The sequence below is a fragment of the Hermetia illucens genome, chromosome 3, assembly GCF_905115235.1.
Source record: "Hermetia illucens chromosome 3, iHerIll2.2.curated.20191125, whole genome shotgun sequence".
NCBI classification, from domain to species: Eukaryota; Metazoa; Arthropoda; class Insecta; order Diptera; family Stratiomyidae; genus Hermetia; species Hermetia illucens.
This window is the reverse complement of record NC_051851.1, coordinates 43,594,754-43,621,049: the sequence shown is the minus strand read 5'-3', so window position 1 is coordinate 43,621,049 and position 26,296 is coordinate 43,594,754. Positions and strand designations below refer to the sequence as shown.

General features: G+C 36.6%; 1 protein-coding gene across 3 annotated transcripts in view; it reads right to left on the bottom strand.

Moving 5' to 3' along the window:
• Positions 1-26,296, bottom strand: part of LOC119651104 (filamin-A) — a 163,431-nt gene that overhangs the window by 44,861 nt on the left and 92,274 nt on the right. For 2 of the 3 annotated variants that reach the window (XM_038054463.1, XM_038054464.1), the window contains one exon: positions 26,016-26,151. In XM_038054463.1, coding sequence (XP_037910391.1) covers positions 26,016-26,151 — 136 coding nt within the window. Of the gene's footprint in view, positions 1-4,023; positions 4,305-26,015; positions 26,152-26,296 lie in introns of those variants that run through there. The other variant, XM_038054467.1, reaches the window with a different exon arrangement.

Sequence of the window (26,296 nt, the reverse complement as noted above, 5' to 3'; positions counted from 1 at the left end):
AGCTTTACTTGGGCAGATATTTTGATGGAAAGCATTTCGGAGCCTAAATGCCGTATATGGGCACATACATGGTATTTTCAGATATGCACTTTGGCTAGGTATTTTCTGGAAATTGGCTCTTGAAATAACAAAAAAAAATCCAAGCCCAACACTAGTCTACTTACCCCCCCCCCCTTTCCTACCTTACAGACGTTGTCAAAAATAAGACCTGCCCGGGAAAGTACTAATTGAGAGACCTTTCATTTGGCACCCCACATGACAATATTTAGTAAAAAAGTGTGATCCCCGCTTTGTATGTGTTGAGACTTTTTTAAATTCAATGGGAGCAGTTCTAACCGTCTCTCAATCAAATTTCAATAGGTACAACTATTTTTGAGAAAAGCACGTACGACAAACAGACAATGAACTGATTTTAATAGTTTTGTTTTGTACAACATGTTGAAATAGCTCTGAAGCAATAACAACTTGAACTGGTAACTTGGCAATCTTCGTGTAAAGGTTAGATCCTATTAGAACATTCACTAATTAAGGAAAGGTGACGTTTCTACTTTGAAGGATAGAATGCTCTTAAATGGCGCGGCAAAGATATAGTAGTTAAGAGGAAGACCTGAAAAAATACAACTGTTCGAAAATGTTTACTATATTCTGGGGAATCTATGTTAGCACAGTATATAAATGTAAGACTCTACAACTTACTAAATCTAAACGGACTCTACAACTTACTAAATCTAAAAGGGATTAGCTATCAGATGACTAATTTGAGAATAATTATATAACTTCCACTAAATTCTTTCGAAAAAAAATGCAAAGTTGAATTGATAAGAATACTTGTTTTAGCAATGAACAGCGCCTCGCGCCAATGGAGCAAAAACGTTTCGTTGGACTAGTGGCGCAACACACCGTGAACACATTGGGGCGACTTCGATAGTATATAATTCGTGTTGACAAAAACTCACCAAATTTGGTGTGAACATAGAAGTCAATGGTAAACGACTCCATACAGATTAAACCGAGCAAAATGTCACAACCGATCAAGAAGAGGCCTTTGTTTGTGACAGTCAAAAGCTTTAAGAAGGAGAAGAATCGACGACGGGGCTAAATGTACAATTTGTACGATGCGAAAAAGGTGAAACCAATGTAACCTAATCATAATGAATACGTGCCTTTTTTTCACTCTATTGTGACTACTCTTTAGTTTCATTACAATCACACTGCTGTACAGGGAAATGATATCGCATCAAAATACAGTGGAATAAAGTACTAAGATTAATTATACCTGGCCTGCTATAAATGAAGCTAGCTTATCCAATCAGAAAGGAATAAATTTGTAAACAGCAATCTAATTCCTGAGCATAATGGATTAAGAAACTGCAAAACCGACCATTCAGATATATCCAGATGTGAGTAACTATCAATAAACTAAAATAGTAAAAGAGGCGGAAAAAGACATCAGTTTAAGAAAAAATTAGTTTGAATTGGGTGATCGTGTCATTTTGCTCTACATTGCATATTTTTAAGAACATGCCATATGTGAAAAGTAGAAAGTGATCAATTCTATATTAAAGCGAACAAAGACTGTGTACTGTACTGTATAATCGCACAAAAATTAGACTATGAATGCACCGAAAATAAAATACTAAGTGAATACTTCTGTGCAAACTGTAAAAACTAATCAGGTGACATGACGATATGAAAGGACTACAGAAATTAAACAAGCTTAAAGGGTATGTTTACGCTTGCCTAGGAACATGGATCATCATATTTATGAAAAAATACCGCATCAAATGTTTTCCGGATCTTATGAACAAGTTAAATTTCAAATTAAATCTTCCTAAAATCCAGTTTAGATATAAATAAGTTGTGAACATAACCTCGTTTCCGTTTTGAATAAAGCTCAAACATCGAGCAACAGTTTCCAAATAAAAAAAATGACATAATTTTTTATTGTGTCACATTTGCGAGGCCTTGACCGACCAATGAACAAAATGGCTAGCCTGTCACGTGAAATTTGTTCTACCATTTCGTGAAGTCGTAAGAGGATATTCAACTTAGGGGACATCTGCTTAAATATGGTATAAAATGGATATTGGGGTTATCTATATGGCAAATAAGATTCATATAATCAATCTTTAGCCGATTAATCTTCCAGTACAGATCTATAAGAACTATTGTCTTCAATAAGGATGGATGTTTCCAGAAATATACTCGGCCGATTTATGAAATGAAGATCGTCTCAGGCAGGATGCATCTAATTGCGAACATGAAAATGATGTGAATTGACAGGATCCTCAAAAATTTATCTATCATTCGTTCTTCAATGATTTAAGAAAATTGCAAATGTGAACAGCAAAGAAACTCAAATATTGAAAAAGTTTGTTGTTTGTAAACGATTTGGAAAATCAGCCTAAAGCTTGAATCACTCCAGCCTAATGAAATATGAATTTACTTAATTTAAACTAGAAACATATTGCATGACTCTTTGTTTTTTGCCATTTAATTTTGGCGCCGTCTTCAAATTTAATAATGGCTTTATGAACGTACAAATAAACTGCAACAACAATATAAAAACACTTAAAAAAAATATAAAAATGCTTGAAATAATAAAACTTGTTGTTTCTTTTTCGTTGGTGTGGGTATTTATTCTTGCAAATACCGATATTTCGGGAACCACTTGTTCCCTTCATCAGTGCAAACAAGAACTTGTTTGCACTGATGAAGGGAACAAGTGGTTCCCGAAATATCGGTATTTGCAAGAATAAATACCCACACCAACGAAAAAGAAACAACAAGTTTTATTATTTCAATTAATTAATCGTTGGAAACACCGCATAATTTCACTCTGATAAAAATGCTTCCACTTTTTTCAACACCGAGAGAAACTGAAAAATTCTTTACCTAAAGCATTTTAGGTAGCGCTTTTTTAAAGACTTTAAACGATGATTTCTTCATATGAGCTCGCAATTAAAATACATTGCTATTGTAATCGATGTTTAATAAATTATTTCAGGAAATAAATTAATTGAGAAAGGCTTGCCTTTTCATCCCATCAGCTTCTGTTCTGAAAGTTTTGGTTTTTTCAAATTATCGGATACGGGTTTTGCCTAATTTTTTGATATTATCTTATATAGAGTTCATATCATGAACATATCGAATCAATTATCTGACTTAGTTAAATTTATATGTAGTTGGCAAGGTGTTGAAAATATGATACCATGAATTTATTTTTCTTTAGGTTTAGACTAAAAATATCAAGCAATACATGTTTTTCCTATGAAACTGTGCCACTTTAAAGGTCAATTGGGTCATTTCAACGCGTGGGAGACTATGGTTTACCGAAGTGTTTCTTTTATAAATTATAAATAAGTGAGTCTATCGAGCTCAAGCACGAATTCATCTATCCGTCATTTGACTCACATGAAAACTAAGAGAAATGACTTAAATTTTCTAATACTTCTCAATATTGAAATGTATGTCCTTCAACACGTACGCTCGATTGTTCTCCGCAGCAAATTTTAACCTACAATGACTCGAAAACACATCGCCTTGAAATCCTGATTTCACAAGACTTATTGAAAGCGATGAACATCGTTAATGAGTATCTATCTGGAAGATGTAAAGTTAGACCATTCCCGTTTTCCTGGGAGGGTGCTAGTTGACTCTGCCAGATTTTCGTTGACGAGTGATGAGCCACAAGTCGAATTATTATTCCACCATCACTAACATGATACATGTGAAATTATACTGGCATTTGAAAAATAGCAGAAGCATGCGTTTTTTAGGATTGATTTAAAAAGGGAATTCATTCTAGGAGCGCCATATTGGTTTTGAAAAATAGGATTGGTCATCTGATATGACCGTTCTACTAATTTTAGCCTCCAAAACATCGCTTGCATACTTCTAACGAACGAATTGCTATTCTACTTTATATTTATTAATGTTTGCACTATATTTATAGCAATGCGTTTCGAAATCTTTTCTAAATAAAAAGTATTTCAAAAGATGTACAAATAAAAAATCACTCACGGTTTTTCTTGATATCCAAATTAATTTTATAATCCAGTTGCAGTCAATCAAATTTCAGTCGCACTAAAATTTATTTTTAGATTGCGGATTTTCTTTCCCGATTAGTGTGAGTACTAAGACTCCACAAAAAATCCCTGATTTTATTTATTAATTAACCGCACACTTGTAATTATCAAGAAATGTGACGATTAGAAGGGCGAGTAAAGAAATGAAATTTGTTCTGGTGAACAGCGACAAGAATAGGAGAACTAGCTGCTGCTAATGCACAACAGAACGAAACTGACGACTACTCACTTGAAACTTCTCGAGGAATCGAAATATTAGTTATAAAAATTTTCTCAGGGAAGCCAGCGAGAATATAGGAATGGCTAATGGCGGCAGCTCTGACAACTTGTGGGACATCACTAATATACCGGAGAAAGTGTGTGGATATATTTGATTGTTTTTGCGCAAAGGATTATGAAGTCTTTGTCAGACGATACTTAAGAATCGAATATCAAAATTGAAAACCGAGTGTAGACTAAAAATTCAAAATATTCCTTGATGGACTTCCAAATTCAAATATATAACATACATTACATACATGCATATAGCACAGATATGCACAAGGAAGTAGCGCTCTTGCTAGTTGAAATGATATAATAGTTCTTAATTTTTGCGAAAATTTGGGGCATAATTCCTATTAATTTCTCTTGCTGATACGCATCTTTACTTTTCAAAAGGGTAAAATGCATGGTGTTTTGATATCTTATATCTAGCTGGCAACTGATATTCTTGAGGTTCCTAGGAAATGAACTGAATAGCAAAAGTGCCCATTTTATTTGCAGTTGATGATAGTGCCTTGCTATGTGGAATTATCCGCTGAAAATCCTACTTTATTGTTTAAAAGCAATTGTTCAATTGAAAAAATAAAGGAACTATCTAAAAAGGTACAAAGTAACTTAAGATAGCTGAAACATTAAAAATATCGAGAAAGATTTGGTATGATACTATCAAGGATCTTAAATTCAATTTGAAATTTTCGAGGGAAACGAAAAATCAAGCCTTCGAAACGAAAGTCCACCATTCGCCAAGAAGCAAGGATCAGAAAGAGAAAGGGACGCTTCAGGTATGAGGCGTTTTGTGGATTTCTTATATATTTGAGTGCATATTCTTCCCTTTGCACCTAGCTCGTTATATAAATGGATACATGTATTATGCCAGACTATTCACTTTAGTAGGATATTGAAATTAAAAGTATTAGATTGCAGTAAATTTGCACGGAAGCGACTTTGACATATTATTACTCTGCTAGTAATAATACGATTTCCACTAAACTAGTAGTAGTAGTGTCGTGCTTTATACTATAGCCTATACTAGTGAAATTTTATCATTCCAAAATGAACTTAACAAGGTTTTCAGTCAATTTCTGAAAAATAGAGTCATAAAATATCTGTCTATCGGATTATAAACGATGAGCTTTTTTAAGAAAAGTTACTATATCACTCGCTCCTTGATTGGGAGAAAAAAACCAAATCAATGTTACCTTCGTTTGTTTGTCCCCAAACCTAGGTTAGGACGTTAGAATAAAATTATAACTGATATTTGCCTGACAGTCACTTCATTCTGTCGTATTTTGAGCTAATTATTGTGTTTTTTTCGGATTTTTCTTTGCAAAATCGGGCAGTTCAAAAAAGGTATTTGTGAAGTTTGTAGCCTGCTTAACAGTACCCGTGAGTAAAAATATTGATTTTCTTTTTCCTCGATTTTATAGTAACGGTAAATTAACAGGAAATTTATAAGAAAATAAATATAAAGATGGAAAAGAAGTTGTAAGTTTGAAAGATGGAATCAAACTAAGCTGCGAATGTCTTAAACGTCGATGGCTAAAGTCGCAAGAAGATTCAGTATCGTTCGCCATAAAGCAGAAGCTTTCCAGAGTAGTCGAAAAAAGGCCAAATTATTTTGCGAAAAGCACTAGAGGCTCGAACTGCAACCTCCCAGAGTATTTTGGATATGAGTGAGAGACGCTGGCAATGAAAAATCTAATCATATACTACGCAGGCATTTGTATGGAAATGGGATATACCAACCAAAAAGGCGAATTTAACAGGAGCGATGTTGTGAGCACGCCTGCACTAGGATTACAATTCAAGCTATTGGAGAAAGATATACTGATTAAAAATAAGTTTGTCTCGGCGTTTCAAATTCTGGCTTCTAAGGTTTTGTTTACAAAAAGGGAGGCAAAAAGGTGTCAATTTTTTTCCACCGAATATAGTCATGTTGGATGTCAAATGAAAGGTATTGATTAGTACTTTTCGATGCCGCTCTTAGTTTTGACATTTGCTGGAAAGGTGGGGAGTGGGAGGAGTCGAAAGTGATGATTTCTTTATCGGACCCATTCTCAGAAACTACTTAACAGACAAATTTGAAAAATTCATGAAACTGCCTCTATGCAGTATCAATATCTGCTCAAATGAAGTTAATAATAGTATGTATCTATATTTCTGGGGATATTGAGTAAAATTCCCTTTAAGTTTATCCTAGAGTTATATTTGTAGTAATATAGAATATAATATGAAGTATGTTATCCCCAAGTTAAACAAACAAAACCTTTAATACCTGAAGCGCCGAGCTTCCGGTTTCCCGACTTGTTTTAATTTTTTGTAGATCAAATTTAGCGACGAATGTATTCTAAAGGCCGCGGCTAAGATGACATGTCATGTTCGGATAAGGGAGAACACTTTTCTGATGCATCTATATTTAAAAAAACTAAAACTTTTGGTACACAGAAAGCGATCGGCAATATGGCAACGCGATATTAGCTTGTGAGCAGTTCAGTATTGTGATAACTTTCTAACGAGCAGCTTTAGTAGTACCGAATATTTCTCATAAATTTTGAGTAAAAATCAGAAAAGTAAATTAAAGAAGTTGACAAGATTATTTCCTTTATTGATAAAGAATTTGGTGAAAGACCAACTGTCCTCTTCTTTAGTTTCAGAAAAGAGAAAACACTAAAGCACCCGAAATACTGTATTTGTTTCTTTTTTTACCAAAGCCTTAGCCAATGAAGGAAATAATCTTCTCATCCCGTTTAATTTTACTTAAACTTTGGCTAACTGACCACCTCCTAACTCAAACCAAAAATCAGTAGTTCGGACGAGGGGATACTCCTTGTAGTTTTAGCACTTAAAAGCAACAGAAGCTAAAGACAATGTTGGGTGCATGAGATAAACAGGAAAGAAGAATACTTGGAAAATGCCATCGGCTTGGTTGTGAACTCTAATCAAACGAAGATAGGTTTTTCTATTATTGTCTTGAGAAATTTTGGAAAAATTGCTTCACCTATTGCAACCTAACATAGAAAATTGCACAATGAATTGGAGAAAACCAATGGAAATAATTTGTTTAAGGCAAATTATAGAAAAATTCATTATAAACAATTAAAATTTCCAAGATTCAACTAATTTATCATTGAAATTCAAAACAATATAAATATCACCTTCTTTTCTATTAGCAACTCCGTGTCTTCGGTCGTTGCACTAAACAGATCGCTCACGAATTTTGTACATTTGTACAAATAGATCGATAACCGCTACGATCTAGAGTGGGAATATTTCGGACTTAAACCCGATAGAGAAATGTTGGGTTTATCCGAAACACAAGATGTATTAACGTAGAAATTATTATTATTCTGTTAAGGGAAAGTCGCACCGCGTCCTTGAAGAACTATTGTGCCCCTTTTACTGGTTATAGTGTACCTATTGATCATAGTATCTCAAGCAGGCCTGTAAACGTTAGCAACTTTAGTATGTTCCCCACTTCCAGATGTTTCAGTTTTGCATCTGGTATTAAGTGTTCTCCCAGATGTCTCGACCTACTTTGCACAAGTGCCGGACACTGTCCCAGGACGTGTATAGAGATTTCGTCCTCCTCCTCACAAAACTTCCAGGCAGTATCCGTAGATATCCCTAGCTTCCCTAGGTGATAGTTCAGCCGACAATGACCAGTGAGAATTCCCACTATGATTCGGAGGTTCTTTTTGGTGAGGTTTAAGCAATCCTTTGTACGCATGGGTTCGTATCCCCCAATAAGCACCCTGGACTGCTCCATCTCTGGTAGGCCCGCCCAATATAGTTCCCTCAACCGTTTCTCTTCATTTCTTAGATTCATAGCCATGAAACCATTTCCGATTCCACAGAAGGGTTCTGGCCCGTGTAAAGGCGTCCCTGCTCCCTTCTTGGCTAGTTCATCCGCTGCCTCGTTGCCTTCCAACCCAGCATGGCCTGGAACCCAAAGTATCCAGACCTTGTTGGACGAGCCGAGTGTATTCAGTCTCTCAAGGCATTCCCATACCAGTTTAGAGTTCACCTGGTTGGACCTAAGTGCCTTGATTGCTGCTTGGCTATCGGTGAGAATAGCTATGTTCTGCCCCCTGTAGTTCCTTTGCATAGCGTAGAAATACTACACTTACAAATTTAAAGCCAAATATTAAGGATATATGGTATAATGGCGTTGATTTAGAAACCATGATAAGAAATTTGTTTGAATTGTAGTATATCGTAGTATACCTGATCGTTTAAGAGTTGGATGAACTGTAAAAAGCTGACATTTTATGAGAACTATAATTCTTAACTTAAAAGTTCAAAAGTCCCACGTAGGGATAAAAAATTAGTATTTAAAAAAATGAAATCAGATGATGTAGGCCAGAGAAATCTTCGTTTCAAAATAAGATCAATTTTGATAAGACAATACCGCAAAATATGGTTAACGTATGTACATTTATATATTTGTTTTGTTTATGATGAGTAAAATATGCCTTCCTTTATTTAAAAAGATTAGTACATTCAAATAAACCTCAACATATAATAACAATTCTTTCAAGCTCGTACTCTATAAGTTATTTTCGAATCTGATGACAATTCGATTTCAAGTCGCTTTGCACTTAGAAATGAATGTATAGAAGCACACATGGATCACATTAATTTTGAACATTTCTCAAAACAAGCCTGAAAGTGTTAGGAGAATTTGATTCATAATATGTCAGCGAAGATTTTAAGAAAATAACAAAATTTTTTTAAAATAATTATACATCTACTTAGGAGCCTAAGACATATCACGAGCCTTTTCAACAACCCAACCCACTAAATAAATTATTGATGTTATTGTTCCATGACATATGTATGTAGTCTAAGTTCAATGTGAGCAGGTGTACGAATGTATAAATATATGAGAAAAATATTTTGTTGACAATTTGGAAGTTTCAAAGGTTATTTATTTCTGGGTATTCTCCGTGTTTAATTGTGTACATTTAATATTTGTTCTTCAAAAACTTGTCGTATATTGTTATAGTAGTCAGTAAATAATTTTAGCTGGAGGGAGCTACATTTAAAATAAAACAAGTGGGCAGTCAGGACCCGCATACTTCAAGTCTGACAGGACTTAGAATTTTCTTTAAAAAGGAGTTGGGCGTACAATAATTGCAATGTTCATCCAGCGGAATGAAATCGCATACAATATTTCTTCACAAATGCTTAGGTGGTGAATGCTAATATCACTTCAACGGTCCCAATGCAATCTTATTTTTCGCGAGCGTCTGATAGGTTTACGCAGGGGTATTTTTTCGATTGAATTCTCAGAATACTTCGTAAGCGGGTATTTTATATGTAAGAATGATACTAACTAACTAGGTTGCAACTATAAGAAACAGATCTGCTTGATAACGATGTGATAAAGTTAAGAGTTTTGGGATATTGTTGCTAGAAACATCCCTAAGATGTTCCAAGAAGGTCCTCCCTTGCCTGACTTTTGGGTGAGCCAATTATTTGGAAATAAAACATACCAGGTTTATTCCTTCATTTACAACTGAGTTCTGTGCATATCGCCTTAATTGGGCATACATTGGGTGTTAGGGGTGTTAATATTCTCCGATGTGGCACAAGAAAACAGTTTTGACACCTGGCGTTGGCTGCAATAAGGGGTTTCAACTAACGCGTCAGTCAGATTTTCACTTCTGGCTACATCTAACTCAGATAATGGTGCCACTAAGCAAATCACTTAAACTGTTCGTTCAGTTCGGAGCGACACCGCCACGCTAACTCAGACGAAGATGAAATGCTGGACCTTAACGATTTTATAAACGCTTGGTTGTTTGCCCAAATGGCTATACAGTAGAACTGGTTTATCCGAGCCGATCGGACATTCTTATTGTCGGGAAATCCTTCTCATTTGTGTCGAATTTAAGGGGATCTCCAATATTGAGATTCTAGATTGTTTTGGCGCGTGAATCGGCAGTGCATTGAGTTATATGTATACGACCAGTTAGTACTTTAATTTAATTTGGAAAGCCGCATTATGTTGCTGGTATAGTTATGTACCTCCTCATATTATGATAAAATAAAATAAATGCACAAAAAATTGTTCAAACCATCAAGGAAAGATTGAAAACCATTAGGATATTAGAAGGAGGTGAAATAATTAACGTTGTAGCACAGACGTTGGATGTATAAAACAAGTTCTTTTGTTGTCTGGCAGAAAATTAATTGTAACTGGTGAATATGCGCAGATTAATAAAATATTGTTCATGTGGATCAACCAGAAACGATTGAAAGATGTGCCATTTTTGGTCCAATTTTGCAGCAGAAAGCAATGCATATTAGTAGACGATTTCTAGAAGCAAATCAGTTTCAGGATCGTTTGTCCGTTGGAAAAAAAAACGGTATGGTTTGCGATAACTAACCGTGTTCGGGGAAACATTTCCAATTATAGACGTCTCTGACACCAATAACGCTTGGAATATACGGAAAACGAAGATCTTGTCTATTTTTTTTTGCGAAAGATTATATTAAAAAATGTTGCATACTGGGTAAGCGAAGCTTCGGATTCTGTGGATGTTTCTACCATGTCAAAATCTTGGTCAAAAATTGACTTTGAGCAATATAAAAATTTTTCTAGTCCGAGAAGTTCTGCCAGTGGAACAGAGGAAAAACTTTGTTCGAATTAGTGCATACAGGTTGTGAAGCATCATGAAAGAAGATGCTGCACAATGGGTATCAGCGTGATAACATAGAAGGCTTGTAGTGTCCAGGGCCATTTAGTTTTCTTTGTCTCGTGATAAGCATGTGAGAGATTCCTTTCCTTGTGTGCAGCATATTTCCTTTTCTCTTATTTAACTCCCTGCAATACCTCGCTATTTGACATCCCGACATTCACTCATTCTAAAGTAATAATTCAAAAATTATCATTTCATTTTCCATTTTTTACAATTTATCTACAAAAATCTCACATAAAACTCTAAAATTCATTTGAATATTTTGAGGTTAATGCAGGAAATTTCCAACATTGCAAATCTTTTAATCAGATTTGTTGTTTGTTACACATAAATTTAATCACGTTGCATATTACAAAATGCATCCTAACGCTTGTTTCTGGCCAGAGCGAAAGATTGCGAATGCGGATGCTGCGATCTAACTGGATCGCTGCTTGGGTGCTGCGTGGGAGAGTGTCGTTTTGGTTTTTGAGGAAAGTGAAAGGATCTCGGCTCTTACTGGGAGGATTTTCGTTTACTAAACAGTAAAGAAGATTTCAAAGAAAATTCTGTGAAATAAATAGTTATTTGAGAGTTATGTGGTTGGAGTACTAGTGAAGTAAATTGTGTAATATCGTCTATGTGCGAATAGCGGAATTATACATGTAGAATAGTCCAGAAACAAATGGAAAATATGTCGTCGTCTCAAAATTCGTTATAGTCTTTGTATGACTAAAATATCCCGTAATTAGAAGTAATCTAGAGCAGGCCGCAAATAATGTGGCAAAGGAGAAATTAAATCAAATTATTATGAACCGAACGGGACCTCCACCTTAGTTGAATTTCCTTTCCTTTGAATTCCTTTGAACCTGCAGTCAATATTTGATCGGAGAACTTTGGCCAACCGACTCTCGAAGAGCGATTCTGTAGTTTTGCAATATCTCTTGCTAAAAAATACGGTGAAGCCGCAGTGATTAAAGGCATGTGCGAAATTTAGAAATGTACAAAATGCACCGATAAAAACTGTTCTACTAAGTAAATCGACTAGGTTCGCATGAGTCCTGGTGGGAGAAACAACTGAAGCGGATTATTAATGGTGTGCAAAGTAGGTCGCTCGATAATTATTCGCCAAAGTTGAAGGCCCCTATGTATGTACGCAGTCATAAGTTTGTATTCTCAATTAATGAGGCATTATGCCCGTACATCGTCCGTTACTTATTAGCTTCTTTCAAAATGAACATATCCTCTAAAATGTCACAAATTTGAAATGCAAGTGCAAACAAGATGGAGATTGTCATTTTGCATAGAGATATAATACTCTAGAAAATTCGCCAACTTGTAATATTAATTACTAAGTTAGACGCTTCCCCTAAACAAGATCTGTAATTTTTGCAAGTAATTTCCATAATAGAATAACATATTTAGCCGTATCCCATCGGATCCCTTCGGTTGCGCCATTATCGTTGAAGTTCTTTTATTCTCCACAGGCTTAATATTTACATCTTTGGAGCGACGCAAGGTGCCTGTTATTCTTTATAGTTTAAAATTTATATATATATATAACATTTAAGGAGAGATTCGATCCTTTTCGTAATAATCTCTCATTGGTTAATTCATATCACAAAAACATTAACAAAATAACACGATATTTTGGTGAAAATTATGTGGGAACCCCAAAGGCTTCGCATCTTAAACATCTGAGGGAAAAGAAGCATCAATTGAAAATGCGATTCGTTGTGGATCTTATCTCTAGGTCGTGGCACTTGGGTTGGGAATTTTACGATTCCTCGCGAAGTGTCGAGGTGTAACTATTTTTTGTCTTAATTTCCAACCTTAGGTCCCGTGCTCTGTTGTGACATGTTTGTTTGCTTTTGAGGTTTCATTGGGTCCACCCATCGGTGTAAGGGCGTGTCAAGTTTTGTTAGATGATACGCGAGAGAGTAAAGTGTTCAAAGAATCCCCCCTTTCCACCACATTCCAGAGCCTGCCTAGTAAACAGGCAAGCAAGCGCATGTCGACGGAACACTTTAGTGAACTTTCAATATTTGTGTGGCGGCAGATCTTCCCGGTTGATTTCGTCAACTTTTTAGATTTTTGGGATAGCGCTCCCCTCTTGGACGTCCCCGGCCACTCAGGATGATCTTTTCTCTTTTCTTTTTATCACAGGCTGTGTGCTTGATGAGCAATGTATGTCAGATTTCGATGCTTTGGAACAGGCATGATTTTTTTGCGAACAGCAATCAGAAGTAACCTCATCGGATTTGCTGCTCGTAAGCCGATGGAGAAACTTTGCAGCGATAAAAAGCATATCAAGTGTGAAGCAAACACGGTTAGATAGTCGCTTCTCAATTCGCAGCAGTCTAATAAGATTCTGTTTAGACAATTGAAAATAGAGTTCCAATTATCCGAATCAGGTATTCCCCATGTTGCCTCGAACAATAGAAGTTCTACTATAATTCCATTAGGGGTCACAAGCTGTTTCAGCAATTAACACGCTTTCTAGATTATCAACAGCCCTTTCAAATGGTTTCAGTCGGAAGGCCAAACAATTATTTGCAAAGGAGAGGAGTGCGGGGGTCCGAAAATGACAATTACTTCAAGGACCCTTTCTCAGAAATTACCCAACCCAAAAATCTAAATAAAAGTTATGCTGGCCTGTAAACATGACATCTAGGCTTCAAAATACTTTCCGTAACAATATCTACTCAAGAAAAGTTCATAATAATAGCATCCATCCTAGATCCTAAAATTTTGCAGTAAGATAGTTTTTCATAGGAAGAATCGTACTGGAAAGTTTGGTAAAATCCTACTATTATTAGCAAAGTTACAGTGCGTCAAATTTGGCTCTTTTGCATCAAATTACTACTCACCAAGAGATAAAATGTCAGTACCACATGGAATTGAATATCGGGGGTATTCAACATATATACACTACGAGCTATATATAAGTGGAACCATCGTGTACCCAAATATTCTTACATAAAAAATCAACAAAACCTTTCATACCTGAAGCGCTGAGCTTCCCTATTATTTAATAAGAGCTATTGGTGATACCAGTACTTCGAAAACAACTTGTTCCTAGCATATGCAAACCTAAATAAAAACACTAGCCAATAGCAAAATACGTTTTATTACTTTATTTATGTTCAAATCGCGGGAAACATCGCGGATATAAATTTAGTTGAAATACCAAGGTCATTTCTATTTTTTGAGCCTGCTATTTCATTACCATTGATTACATTGAAAGAGTGAAATTGAATGAAAATATAATATTAAAATGTCCTGTTTAACTTCTCATATTGCATCCTATATTATTACGAATGAAACAATAAAAGGGGACAGCAGAAGGATCCGAAAATCATTAAATGCAAGAAATTGGGTCAAGGTCGTCAGTATTTTTCAAGTGGATTAACTCTTCACACAAATCATCAGAGATGCATTGAGGTAACTTTCCAATTTTAACACCCAGGATGTGCTGGTACCTACTGTAGTTTTTCACAATCAGTTTTAGGTGCATTATCAAAACAGACTAGGTGATGCTCATCTCTAATTATAAGAAAGTTAATTTTGAAGAGATGGAGGCAATAATTCACAATGAATGATGCATGAGTAACGTGATCGAATTGCGATATTCCGGTAGCCCAAAATACATCTGTTTCTAAAAATAATATACAATTCTTAGTCGGCTTCTTTTTTTGTTTTAAAGACATTTTCTCTAAGTTGTCTCTTCCAATTTCTACGAATATATTTTATACAGGAACTCGAAAGATTTTAATTCGCCGTAAGTTAGATTCATAAAATATGGAATTTGCTTTGCACAACAAACAAATTATCATCAATTTTAAAATACAGAAATTGTTGCCGATTTTACTTTAATACGAACCAGTATCCATGGCACAGATATGAGACTCACGTTAGAAGTAACTGATATAATTAGTTGAATTATTATTGATCGAATTGTGAATATTAAATCTTATGAAATTTACAAATGAATTTCAAGGGTTTAGTATAATATGTACATATTTAGGTTGTCAAAGGGTAGTATAAGTCCCAAGATGAAACATGGATTTGTACCCCCGATGGAGCATAAAACCTGCAAAACGCCTGCTGAACTAACACCAACAGCTCTACTACGAAACCCGATCTACACCTCCACGTGGTGACCGCTAAGAGCTCTTCCTTAACGAAAAGTTGCAGACGGAGAGTGATGAAGGCGAGTCTCTTGGCTCTAAAATCGGGACAATTTGTACCATTTGGTCCTCCAGGTTGAGGGTTGGGTAGGGCTGACAACTCTACACGGAAAACAACTTGTTACGAAGCCACAAAAGGAGCCTCGGGCTGGACTGACAACACAACGACGAACCCGGCAACGACAATGGAATAACGATTTGCGCATTTTCTCATGGAACGTGCGGTTCTTGTACAGACCGAATGCTGCTCAACAGCGGGGCGATTCCCTGTCCCAATATAAGGCTGATGTAACAGCGCTGTAAGAAATGTCGCATTGCATTAAAGAACTATTATGCGCCTTTTACTGGTTCTAGTGTACCTGTTAATTATAATATTTTAAAAGCAAGTAGGAGGAATTTTAGTATATTCCCTACTTCTAAGTCTTTTAACTTTGCATTTGGTATTAAGTGTTCTCCCAGGTGCCTCCACCTACTTTGCATAAATGCCGGATACTGTCCCAGAACGTGTTTAGAGGTTTCATTACGCTCCGCACAGAACCTGCAAGTAGTGTCCTTAGGTAGCTAGCTAATAATTTACCGGGCAGTGACCAGTGAGAATTCTCAGTATGATTCTTGGTGAGGTTTAAGCAATCCTTTATGCGCTTGGGTTCGTACCCCCCCAATCAGCACCGTGGGCTGCTCCTTTCCGGGTATATATAGTGGCCTCAACCGTTGTTGGAAGTACTTGGTTTACGCGGAAAGCGGTCCACAAATAAACGTGGGCCTCTCCAGACGGAACCGCGTTCAACCAAATTGACCACATGGTGATTGAACGCCGCCACCTCTCAGTCTTGATCAATGTCAGAACATATAGGGGGCCAATATAGGCTGGGATCATGGTTGACATGGTGCTCCGGTCTCGAATAATAACACCACCTAGAATCCCCTCTGACAATCAGGTGAGAGTTAATACTGAAGCCATCCACAGCACAGCCCTCCGTAACACCTATAAGAAGGAAATGGATGCCGCAATAACCGCAGTCAACAGAAATCCTGGAGATGGAGCATCAACAAATGATCCTCGCAATCACCTGAAGAATGTTATCATTGATACGGCTACAAACATTTTTGGCTCCAGCCGGAAAAGAAGTCGGAACGGCTGGTTTGACGATGAGTGTAAGTTAGCAACGGAACGAAAGAATGCCGCATACCGAGTAATGTTGCATTTCCAAAGAACGCGGGCACGCACAGAGACTTATCACTCCAGGGAGCGGAAAAGCGTTTCACAGACGGAAAAGGAAGCCCGAGAGAACCAAACGGTTCTATGATCTCGAAAAGTATAGCGAGTAACGGCAGCGGGCGCGCAAGTTTTGCCAACAAGTCAGCAGGATGAAGCCTTATACACCTCGATGATCATCCTGCCGAGACAAGGAGGTAAATCTGATTTCTGACAGAATCGGCATATTGGAGCGATGGGTTCAGTATCAACCACCAGAACATCGGCTGAATGAATCTATAAGCAGGATCACTCTCGAGACCATTCAACATCATCAATACTCTAAGGCATGGAGATGTCCTATCATGTGTCCTCTTTAATCTGGCCCTGGAAAAAGTGATCCATGATGCTGAGGTAAATGCGAGAAGCATCATCCCCTTTACTCAACTACTGGCCTATGCTGACGATATCGATATCATGGGAAGAACGACCCGAGACGTACACACTGCCTTCATCCAGATCGAGCAGGCGGCGCGAGATCTTGGGCTGCGCATCAATGAAGGCAAGACAAAATATATGGTGGCAACCTGAGATAGTTGATAATTTTTCCTATCTAGGGTCGAAAATCACAACCGATAACAGCTACGACGATGAAATCCGCGCACGGTTGTTGGCAGCCAACAAAGCCTATTTCAACTTACAAAATGATCTTGCTAGCCCTCATGTATACCTCAGAGACTTGGGTTCTTAGCAAAAAAATTGCGAACTCTTTGCCGCGTTCGAGACAAGAATTTTTGGCGGTTCGCGGGTCACTTAATCCGTTTGGGTGAGGATGGTACAGCCTGGAAAGTTTATAAGAGCAATAACGCCAGACGGCTTTTAGGGATACCGAATTGGTGGACCTCGGTGCAAAACCGGGATGTCTGGAGTTCCTTATCAAGGCAGACCTAACCCGGATACCGGTTGTTGGGCCATTGACGATGATGATGTACATATTTATGTTAAGGGATTATTTTGAAAATGGAAATTGTTCGCTGTCTTTGGATAAATTCAATAAAGCTAAACTTTTGGACTAATTATAAGCAAACGAGCGCCACAATAATATTGCTTGATTTGGACCATCAGACTCTTGTATGTATAAATAAGAATTTTACGAACACGTAGCTCTTGCAATCAATTTTCCAAAGTGGGACGTTACAAAATGCCAATGAGTAAGAAATCATTAAGTTAAATTGATATATTTTACGAGTATCATTCTGAGCTTCCACTAATATCTGCAACTTGAATGAAGTATTTACATCTATCCAGCTAATCCATTTTCATCACCCATTAATAACAATCAAACACAGGAAACTAAAGATTTTGCAGCTTTCTTGAACTGTTTATGTTTACTTATTCGGAAAACCCAGCACGGACCATAAGAGACGGAAAATCCATTAGAAACATCCAAAATATTCATGCATATTTTTTCTAGCGTAAAATTATTGCATATTAAAGTGAAATCGATGTAAAATTTGGAGATAGTGTGGCTTAATTATTGACGTAGCTCGATGGCATGGGCTAAGAAAATATGAATGATATATTTCGAAAATAATACTTAGAATATGTGTGTATATGTTCAATGTACGATTGATAAATTGGCCAGACTATCATAAGATATTTCTATTTTTATTATAATTTGAGGAAAATTTCACTTACTCGTGACTTACGAGACATGTGCTGGGCGAAAAAAATACGGAAGACAGCTTTACAAAATTGGACGAGATTTGGGTTTATTAAATACGAATGACTATTTTAAACTTTTGAAATATGAATCCCTTACAATTTTAAATTTTATGACACATTCCAATGTCTCATACATAAACTTTCAACCTCTTTTTCAAAGATGAAAGCGAATCAAAATGTAAAGCGGTATGATATCCTACACATATGTATGTACATGTATACGTACTGTCGTGGTCCAATAAATTGTTTGGTCCGCACATTTTCAGAAAACAAGAAGAATTTTCGGTTTTTAATGTTTGCGGGGATGATCACTCTGGTAATAGCTCAATAGAACTGATAACATTGGGATAAGTGGTGTAATTCAACGAAGGGAAAGCGAAAATAAGAGATGTGCCTCCAGACTCCGTGTCTCTCGTCTCCCTGAAGGTCTTCAACTCATTTGCGAAAGGCCTGCGTTTCCTGACAATAGATTCAGATTGGGTTCATAAATTTAAATCTCAATAATTACCATGACCTGTTCACAAAAATCAGGAGAAATTTTCCGAAACGGACAAGATAAAATATGATATACCAACAATCCCCTTACCAATAGAGGCTATCAATAAGCCGAATTTTGCAATAAGCCTCTTTAGATTATCTGTCATTTTCTTGACTTTGGAATGCTATGTAGGCGGACTTCCTCTAGATACACCGAAGATTTTTGCTTTGGCTCATGATTTTCAGTCTCTTTTGTTTTGTACTCTGATAAGCCTTCCGAAAGTGAAAGCAACTCAATAATTTCAGAATCAAAATAATGCCCTTATGTGTGTGAATGTGTTGGGAGAGAGAAAAACCCTCTCAAAACTCAGACTCTAGTGGCTCATTAATTCCCCCATCTAACGGAATATCTTGGATTCGTTTATATATCCTAGAATTTTCCTCAGTAGATTTGATGCTACCGGCTGCCGCTGAACCACATCGGCACCAAAAATCTGTCCATAGGAAGCACACTTGCATAAAAAATGTTCCGTGGATCCCGTTTCCTCATTGCAGGATGGACACGTAACATCATACTAGTGAATTATGGCCAGTCAGATTAAGGACAGGAGAAAAGGAAAAGTTTGATGCGTCTAACAGTATTAAGTTTTTGCCACCGGCCACATTATAGGAAGTCTGTTCCCAATTTTTGGCAGCAGCATTAGCCAATGCTACTAACACTTGATCCGATCCGGACATGGGGGAAAATTGGAATGTATAAATGAGAATTTTACGAACACGTAGTTCTTGCAATCGATTTTCCGAAGTAGGACGATCCGGGTATGGGGAAATTGAACCATCTTTGGCTAAGACATCCGAGATTTCATTTTCCGCTACACCAAGGTGACGAGATACCTAAAATAGTTCCACCGTATTGAATCGATAAATAGAGTGAGTTCTATTATACATTTCTCAACAATATTTGACATCATCAAAGAATTGCTTAACGCAATTAGATTATCGCTACAGGTTGTGGCTTCTACTCCAAAACCCAGTTCTATTTTTGAGCCATCGATGTAGAAAATCGCAGTAGTTTGGTTTCTCTCAGTTTTCTCTATGTTTCAGGATAACTTCATTTCTTCTACCAAACAGATGTATGGGGATTCGAGAACCAGAAGGCATTGGGCAGACTGGGTTCAGTTCTCCCAATAATTCTTCCTATGCTTTGTGCTCCTGGCGTCTATTGTTTGCCCATAGATCTAATTGAATTAGTCTATCATCTGCTCTCATTGCAGTGCATTGAATAAATATATAAATAAATCCAAGGGCTATAAATTGAGTAATGCATTTAAAGCTATGCCGATATTTTACCTCTTCGGAGGGTTGAAGGATTGTACCCCTCATTTCTGAAAGGGAAAACCCATTCAGTTTCTTCCTTTTTATAAATAATATAATAACATTGTGGTTTTATTTGGATCTACTGAAAGGTTTCAACTTTCAATCAAATCAACGTTCCGAGATCCCGACCAACAGCTCACGCAGGCACGTCATCAGCATAATCAATCAACATACACCACAGAAGTAGCGACAGAATACCTCGCGATCAACATCCACTCAGCACACAGCAATCTTTGCATTAGCGACATGACAAGGTTTTTGGAAAGGTTTTTGGAACGGCGCACAGTCAAAGGCCCCTTCAAACCCCCATCGCGTACTCGCCTTTCAGAATTGCGTCCTTTATCTTTAAAACCAAAGATTGAAGAGTATATTCACAGGACTTTACATGCTACTAAGCGTGTTGGTTTTCATTTAGTACGACCTTAGCGCCTTTTCGCGGATGTGATGTTCAAATGTGCGAAAATTATATTTATCTGAAGTTCTTTGGATTTGAATAGTCATCTTTTCCAGACTTCGATATGAAGACCACCTTAACCTTCTGCTAAGAAGTAAGCACGTGGACCAGAACAAGACATGTTCGAAAAAATCATTCTTAAAAGTTGCTCTATACAAACCTTTAGCATAGCTGGATGCCATCCATGTGAGGTACTTCCAACTGTTTATTAAAGGGCAGAGCGGCACCTCTCGATTTTTCAATAGTAACTACCGTTTTCGCAGTGTACCAACTTCTCTTCCAACTCTTTCGTGCTGAAAAGTTCGCAGAAACCGCTTTTCTCTCCCTCCCACTCACACCTGTTCTCCCGGATGCCCTTATTATTGGGAACCCGTTGTAGACAGGATTTTGACGGGCGCTTCAGACCAGGCTAAGAGACGTTGTAATATTACAGTACCAGCACTTTTCCATGTACGAGAGGCTCTAGTCAATGTAAGAAGGCAGTCTAAAGCTGAATTGTGATCGCAATAGTCTTATAACAATTATAGTGCAAGGCTTCGGTGGTACAAAGGTTGTGCACATAACTGATTGATTGATTCAAACAGAATGCTAACACAGTTTTCAAAGGTTATATATCCAGATAAGCTAATATATAGCTGGAAAAGGATCATTATTTTACTCAATTTTATTTATATCTTATGTCGACGCCTATTATGCGTGGCATATTCAGAAATTTGCTTACTTCTGCCCCTTCCCTCGTCATTGGCGTAATATTCAAGCCAATGGCTCGTCATAAGTTCAGGTAGCTTTCAACAGACTCCCAATGATCACTCAGCAATTGTCTTCCCTATATATTCACAATGAAAGAACAGCTGACATAGGAGATGCAGGTTATGTGATGAAGCATATTCAGGCTGTGTGGATTCCACATACTCCACTAAGGAGTAAATAGGAAACACCAATTCAAGAGTCTTGGGAAATTCTAACATTAGCACGTGAGAATCCATCTACTGGAATGCCTAGTATGTAGAAAGAGAATTCCAAAACCAAAACTTGGCCAATAAATTTACATTCGTCAATGCAGCCTGACCACAAATCATTGATGTTACGGTAGTACTACAGAGTCTCTCATTAGGAAGTAGCAGATATCAAGAATAAGAACTACAGACACATCGATTTTGTAAAAGACAACGAACCACGGAAGCTCAATTGAGGAATGCACAAACTTAGACTAATCGCCCGAAATACGACCATAGGAGGAGCATCAAATGTATCACTGGATCGGGGAGGAATAGCTCAGATGATCCCAACCACCATGGGAAAGAAGGAGGAAACCACCGGAAAACTAGAATTTGGCAAAGCAGAAAAGATTGACACTCCGCTCAATCGACATCTGAAGATCTAGTCAACTGAAGATTGAAATCTGTGCAAAGGGGCTGATGAAACTCTGAAAAATAATGTAAATAAGATCGACTTAACGATTACCGTATAGACGACTTTGTGAAAAGAAGTACCCGAAAATACAGGGAATCCAGTTAAAGAATATCGAAGGCAACTAGGGACCCTACGTTTGCAGATTGGAAAGTACAAGGAAAGTTTTGATGAAATGGAAGACCACTTGCTTGAAATATATTTCTCAGACAGAATGCACAGCCATAATTCTTGTCTATCATCGTACATGGCCCTTAAACCAAAACTAGTTTCTGACATGCGCGATAGTGTCATTCGAGAAAGTTGAATGGATTGCTTATGATATAAAATGGAATATGAAATAAAATAGAGATATAAAATTTACAGGTCCAATTGACATCATACCCGCTTTAGTAACAAACAGAACAGAACTGGAAAGACGCTTCCGTAAGAATATGTACCTGTTTCACTACAGGTAGCATCAGAAAAACAAATCCACGGAGACAGCACTCCACGAACTGACTGCAAGAATTGAAAAGGCGATATCAACCAAGGACCTATAGAAATATATCTTATTTGGTATGGGTTTGATTACATTCTCGGGTGGAAGCAGATATCATATCATATCCTTATACGAAGAAAATCGATTGAGGAAAGATATCTTAGACCTGTCTACACGGAGGGATTTTCTCACTTTTGTTATGATCCCTGGTAATGACTTCTCGAAGATGAGAGAGGCATTGTGGATGGTGGTAAGTTTGGAGACATAGTATGTATATAATCGTATGAGCAAAATTCTGAAAGTGATCCACAGTTGGTTAAAAAATAGAAATAACTTTGATGAACATAAATCCAAACACTCGCTTGAGACGAAATACGTATATGAATGTCGTAAAGACAGAAAGAAAGGCATGGTCGGCAGACGACCACGAATCTTCATTGACTGCTTAGTCATGGAAGGAAAATCGAGTTCACAAGTATTTCTGGGAAATCCAAGAGTGGATAATGAAGAGGCTAACAGATCGGACCGTCGAGGGTCTAGTTCAAAAATTATGAGGCCAAAGCCGGCTGTCGGCATCAAACCACCTACTGAAAAGCAAAAGTAATCTACGGTGCTGAAATGCGCCTTGTCATGATTATATATTTATTTTCATCCGTTAAATGAAATGACTAGTCTATGATAAGCTATGGATCGAACGTCCGAGCAGAAATGAGATCATTCCGGCCATCATTGCTTTCATGAGGAACGAAGTTGCTGGACTTAACAGTGTAGCTGTAGAATTATTTCTTAGAGCCCTTAACGATCAGCCACAACAAATTATTATGAAATGCTGGGAAATTGATACCCTTTCGACAGAGAAGAGAATCATTGCGAAACAGATACTTGAACACACGAAACAGCATTTCGATAGTTCGATTCGTCCACGCTGACCTCATGTTATGAGCAGGCGGATCAACAACAACAATCCACGGAATTTAAAATCCTGCTGCATCTACGATTTCCAACAAAGATTAGGGGCAAAAAAAGAAAGAATTAGTTCTCTCTGTTGATCTCTAGTGGCTTGAGAGCTAAAAATTCAGTTTAAAGATTCCTAGTTTGTTGTAAAAGACGGCTAAAAGAATTGGACATTTCTCGGCAATAGAAACATCGAGGGGTATATGCTGGACGTTTGAGGTTGTATCCTGGCTGAATATATGACTGTTGAGTCTGGAGTGTTAGTAAACTAATTTTAAAAATGAAAAAAAAAAATAGAAAACTTCTCCATTAGCATGTGCACGATTTGCAGCGTCAAATCGAAGAACTTCTCTGAGCTTACACTGGAAAAGGGAACACATGGTTCCCAACATACATTACATGTTATTTTTAAAAAAATGAGCCTACAACGCAAGAATTTCTAATAATAATTTCGTCTGTGTGTTTTTGGTCGAAATATGCATTGAAGGGGATTTCCTATCTGATGCAAATAAGGTGTACGTTGACAACGGAAACATTGCTAGATTAACTGGACAGTGTTGTAAAACGCTTCAAGGTCCACATCCAATTGGATTGTCACGCCAATGATTATTACTGCTCGTGTTCGAGTGGAAAAAGCTAATACTGCCTTCTGTCCATCAAATCAATGAGCTTTTGTAATATCACAAATGTAATATCGCAAGTCCAAACATCACAAGATCCCCCCGTCACCACCTAGTAGAGAAGTTATAGTGATATTACTCTTCTAATAGATCATGTTTTGTAATGTCCATGCCGACGTGATATCACATTACAAGACTTCACCAAGCATCGACAAGCAATACTGCAAGGTATCGTTCAATGCATCACACCGTTCTTCCTAGTCCCATGTCGACAATCGCTTGCGAAATTGTTAGTGTTGATTCGCTATTCTCTTCGCTGGCTTTGGCCTGTACAAATGATTTCGGGTTTATTTTTTTTGTTTCGTTGCAATATCACATCTCTCGAAAAGTGATGCGACACCACATCACCTGATGATACTACGCGCGTCTCTAGTATGAAAGTTCAGGTAAAGTGGACTTATTAACATTTGGAGGGAAGTTCCAAAAACATAGGTAACACAACAAAGCCTATTGACCTTATAGTCCTAAGTATTATTTTATTTTAATGAAAGGAAGTCAGCTGAGAGGCATTAATTATTTTTTCCTTATACTGTTACTATTTTATATATTTTAAGTTTCCCTGTAGAAATTTAAGTAACGATTCAAATAAGTTAACCTGCCTACATGAAATCATTGCCTATATCTGTTATACATATATGATCAATATCAGTAGTGATGTTGAAAATTTATAAGGTTAAGGTAATTGAAAGTTGAATATTTTTGGCCAGGTAACAAAAAGAAATAATATACTGTACCTTATAACTTGGGCCCCATCCAAAACGATGCGTGAAATTTATATATAATTTTCTAAATACTATTAATTTTTCAAAACACAATCAAATACAAAATGAATGGCTTTAAATTACAAAACAAAAGAATAAAACAAACTGAAAGCTTTCATAAAATGCCAGGTTGAAAACTCATATAATCAAATTTACAAATTATCCAACTAAAGAGCCACTTCTGCTCAAATCATCGTATCCCATTTGCAAAATTTGAATGGGACCTTAGCAACAACAACCTGACATTTTATTTAATACATATATATGTATTTTCAAGTGTTTTTAATTTTCATCAAAAAATCTATCTTTGCAAACCCAAATTAAAAATGTACATGTCTGTGTGAGAGAATATATAAGAAGCTATATTAGACGGTGCTGTTTTTTTGCAAAAAAATTTAAGAACGGAATTAGAAAAAAATGCATGTGTGTAGGCTTTCATAAAAGCGTGGCAACAGTTACGTGTCGTGTGCGTTTCCGTGTGTGGATTGGGGAAATTCAATTTCTGATTCAATTATTTATAGAGTTTTATTTTGTCATTTTAAAAGCTCAGCCCGGTAAAAATATCACTCGCACAAATTATGAAAATACTCGTATTTTCGGTGGTACCACAAAAAGTTACGGACCTTCTGTTTCTGTAAGGCCTAGTATAGAATGCTCAAGCTTTTATTACCTACACTATGAATTCTTGAATTATGTCACGGATCTACAAGTTTGACAGTTTAATATTGAAATACGTCTAAGCATTTTTCCCCAGTTCATTAAAGGTATTATTGAATTATGCATAATAAAACTAGGAATTTATGTTATTTGAGCGTAAGTTAATTAAAAAAAAAATTAAAAAAAAGATCGCATTTAATAAGTAATAAAGTAGGCAAAGAAGCGAATTAAAACGTTAAATTTGGAGAAATTATAAAATTATTCAAATTCAAACCAAATCATGCTAATTGAAATATTTTGTTTTTGTGTGTTTCCTCACCACCATTATTTTTATTGCCACTTTATTTGATATTTTACATAATTCAACTTTTATCAACTTTTATCTAAAATATAAACACAAGTGTAATCTTAAATCTTTGGTTTTCTATCATTTTTTTTTGTACAATTAGACCAACACCTATGAAATACATATATATGTATGAGTGCAGAACTTTCTCATTAATCTCATTCTTACTCCCTATGACTGTTTAGTTGGAGGTATAGTGATTTCAATAGTGATTATTGTATAGTACAATAAAGAAATGTTGTTATGAGCTGAAAATAGTAAATGAAGTTTTTAAGCTACCTTAATTGCGAATGATCCATTTGGTACGTTTTGTCCTCCAAACTTAAGATCAATATCATAGTCTCCAGGATTACTGAGTACGTAGTAAATATCGAAGAAACCGTCTTTTTCAATAACATCAATATCGAGTATTTCACTGGAAAGATAACAAAAAAAAAAGGGAAAATGTATGAGGCACACAAAAATGGATCAGAAATGATTATTATATTTCCTGACAGTAATCATGATATTTAAAATGCAAATAGCACCCGCAATGTTATTCTTATTTCTTCCATGATTTT